The sequence below is a fragment of the Cibotium barometz genome, chromosome 4, assembly GCF_041138505.1.
Source record: "Cibotium barometz isolate CiBa-2024 chromosome 4, ASM4113850v1, whole genome shotgun sequence".
Lineage (NCBI taxonomy): Eukaryota > Viridiplantae > Streptophyta > Polypodiopsida > Cyatheales > Cibotiaceae > Cibotium > Cibotium barometz.
In genome coordinates this window covers 42,626,037-42,629,609 of record NC_141049.1, presented here as the reverse complement: position 1 = coordinate 42,629,609, position 3,573 = coordinate 42,626,037, and the positions used below count along the sequence as shown (strand labels likewise).

The following is a 3,573-nucleotide window of genomic DNA, read 5'->3' as shown; positions in this document are numbered from 1 at the left end:
ATTTTAATTTTAACACCATTCTCTTTATGTTAAAGAGGAGTAACATAATATATCATGCATTTTGTGCGCATGGACGTATGTAGTTGCTACATCACATATTTGGACATCATTTATGACTTACTCAAAATTGCAAGCCAATCATGATTTTTAATTTGTCTCTCCTAGCTTGATTGAGAGAGGAAGATGTGTAATTTGAAGGACCTCAAATTTAAAGGGTAGCCTGTACTCTAGAAGGAAGGGCAAGTTTGAATATTCTCCCCTCCTTGAAGTGTGTGTTTACTGTTTTTAGTGCACAAACGAGTTTTTCATTTTTCAAACCTAAGTAGGTGAAATTCACCTATCTTGTGAAAACTAAACCGCTTTTGAAGGGGGTATCTAAAAATTGGAAAATTTGATTGAATTTATTTTGACCCATCGTTTTTCTAATGTAGATCTAGGGGTCTTTTGAAGGGTAACGATTGATTTTTCTCCTTGAAAATGTAAGACACGTTGCTTTGATCAGGGTAAAAGTTTGACACTTCACAAAGCTTCTGGAAGCAATGCTTTTGTTTTTTGGTCAAAATGCATGTGTCTAGATTCCTCTGGAAAGCAAATTTTTTTTCCTCCCCAAAATGCTGTCATGCTTCACGCACGCGAGGCCTCTTTTTCCCGGCGACACTGTCGTGAAATCAGCTTTCGCCGACTCGTATGGAGAACAAACACTGCGCGTGTCAAAATTGGCAACTCCTGCAAGCAGCCCTGCAGCATGCCGTGCCTATAAAGTAGCTTTCCTTTCATATTTGGTGCCTGGCCGTGTTTGATTGCCGTTGGTTTTATCCTCTAAACACTACAAAAGCTTTGCACTTGATTAATCTAAACACTACAAAAGGTTAATCAGGGTCTAACTAAGTTGTCAACATGGCTGAGAGAGTGCATCCTTATACTGTCGAGGGTGCTCCTCTTCAATATCCTTCAGTGGCTTCATTAGCATCTCCTAATCATGCTGCAGGTGATTCGGTGGGTATTCAAATGCCACAGAAGATCGTCCCCAAGGAGGAAAAGCAGAGCTTAATCCCTAATTATGCTAATGAAAACGTTAGTCATGACGATTATGTTCCTCGAGCTGCTACAGACCACCCTAGCAACGCGAATCGTGATGGGCAGCCGCGGCGGCGCCGACGGTGCAGACGCTGCTGCTGCTGCCTAATGGCGGTGTTAGCAGCCATTATAGTATTAATAGGAGTAACAATTCTGGTTCTCTACTTGGTTTTGCAACCCAAAGCTCCAAAGTTCTCCATTACAAGTGCGAAAATCTCCAAGTTCGAAATCACCAACGCCACCAGCGCCCAAGCGACAAGCGCTGCATCGGCGGATACTGTGCTATTCTACTTGAACGCAGAAGTGGCGTTTACTGTGCGGGCGCAAAACCCTAACAAGAAGATCGGCATCTACTACGATGAGGTGGACGTTACGCTCTTCTACGCCGACGCAGAGATCGGCACAGGCTCGATTCCTGCTTTCTACCAAGGCCACCGAAACACCACCCTCTTGAGCTTGCAAATGGAGGGGCGTGATGTTGCCTTGACGACTTCCCTCGGAGCCAGCCTTAACGCAAGCATCGCGAACGATGATAGCATCTGGCTGAATGCCGAGGCCATCGCCTACGTGAGGATCAAGATCGGCAGCTGGAAATCAAGAGACTCCAAAGTCCTGGTTAAATGCAAAGTGCAGATCAGCAACCCTGTCGACAGCAACGTCCACCTCCTCTCCGATAGTTGCAAATTCAAACTAAAAAGCTTGAAGCTGTAGAGATGTTTCCGTTTCTGTTCTTTCATACATATTCGTTTGTATTATTTTGATCATTCATTACTCGATAATAAATGAGGGCGACTTTCACAATTCAATTTAATTTGGAGAAAAATTTCCTTATCCTTGAAATTAAGGGTGAAGACAAAAACCGCCAAGTTACCACTTACTTTTTCACACTCAATTTGAAAAGAAAGTTGTTGGAATTTTCCTTATAAGCGTGAAGAAAAAACAGACAAGGTAGAAACCTCTCCTCAATTTGGTTGCTTCTCATCATTACAGATGAAGGCCTTTGTTAGATGATTAGATCTCAAGCCCCGTGTTTGTCTTATGTTACACTTGTTGGGGGGACCACACCACTTTTTTTACACGTGAGTAAGCCTTACACTTAGAAATATGTTATGAGCCATGCACTTCCATTTTTTTTAAACAATAGTTATATATATATATAATTCCAAAAAGAGCTTTACAAACAAAACCCAATAACAAGCTCATATCCACAAACTCTACATGTCCATATTAAGAAGACTACATATTAAACTCCATCTATTATCTTTTAACACAAAGGATGACTGCTCCCAGGAGATCTGATAACCCAGCTGAATACAAGCTGAACCCAGCTGAATACAAAGGATGACTGCTCCCAGGAGATCTGATAACCCAGCTGAATACAAAGGATGACTGCTCCCAGGAGATCTGATAACCCAGCTGAATACAAAGGATGACTGCTCCCAGGAGATCTGATAACCCAGCTGAATACAAGCTTCCATCATGGCTTTAGTTGTACACCCTTTGGGAGACTACTTCTCCAATACTTTCCCTTTTTTGTCCATATTTTTACTGTTGGCCTTGTTCCCACAGGGTTCTCAAAATTAAAGCCACATCGATGTAGTCAATCTGCTTTTCTTTCAGGTACCACCTCTTTGTTTTCGGTCCAAACTTCAGAGGTTAAGGTTTCAAATCCAACCCAGAATATCCATGGAACATAACAAGAGCCTGAATTAGCTGTACCATCTCATCCTTATTTAGCTTGTTCACATAATATATAGTGTGCATCAACTCTGAGACGCTGTCACATCCAGTCCAAGAGAGGTTCCATTCTCTGAAAGATAATACAGTTCGTGGTATTCTCGAGGGGTGCACTACTAAGAAACCCTATGTATCACGTGCGTTCAAGGGGTACTAAGAAACCCTATGTATCACGTGCGTTCAAGGGGTATTTAGAAAACCCCTTACCTATGACTTCTTCATGAATAAAATGACCCCTTTTTCTTTATGGACTTACCAGTTTTTTTTCTCAAAATTGATTAAAAAAACCCTTTTGAAAATATCTTTTTGTAAATTTACCTTAAAATTTTGAATTAAAAAACCCCTTCATTTGAACTCACGTGGTATACTTACATATTTTTAGGTGAACCCCTTGAGCTGGTATTCCATATTTCTCATAGACAACAAAACCTGATTATGTTGAAGATTAAGTCAGCAGAGCCCCATCACTGACTGCCCATCTCCCTAAAATATAGTCCCCCCATTGGCCTTGTATTCCTATGTTGTGGCCCATTTGCCAATTCTGTCCATGCCCCTCTAATGGTTGGGCAATCCCAAAAGGCATGCTTCCGATCTTTCAGAGCAGTCTTGCATCTAGGGTAGCATCCACTAGAAAAATTTCTTTGAAGTAGTTTGATCCCAATAGGTAAATCCCACATTCATATCCTCCATAGGAAAACCTGAGACTTTATAGGAATGCCAATCTCCCATATTGCTTTCCATCTCTTCCAGCTACTAGGA

The 3,573-nt window shown here is 41.5% G+C and overlaps 1 protein-coding gene across 1 annotated transcript; it reads left to right on the top strand.

Moving 5' to 3' along the window:
* Positions 1–800: 800 nt before the first annotated feature.
* Positions 801–1,870, top strand: LOC147639279 (NDR1/HIN1-like protein 6). The gene has a single exon (XM_086783052.1). The coding sequence runs from the start codon at positions 898–900 to the stop codon at positions 1,786–1,788; it is 891 nt and encodes a 296-aa protein (XP_086639178.1). The 5' UTR covers positions 801–897; the 3' UTR covers positions 1,789–1,870.
* Positions 1,871–3,573: the final 1,703 nt, after the last annotated feature.

What these genes read in the sequence shown, in the direction of transcription:
- LOC147639279 (XM_086783052.1), top strand. Translation starts at nt 898, where the DNA reads ATGGCTGAGAGAGTGCATCCTTATACTGTCGAGGGTGCTCCTCTTCAA.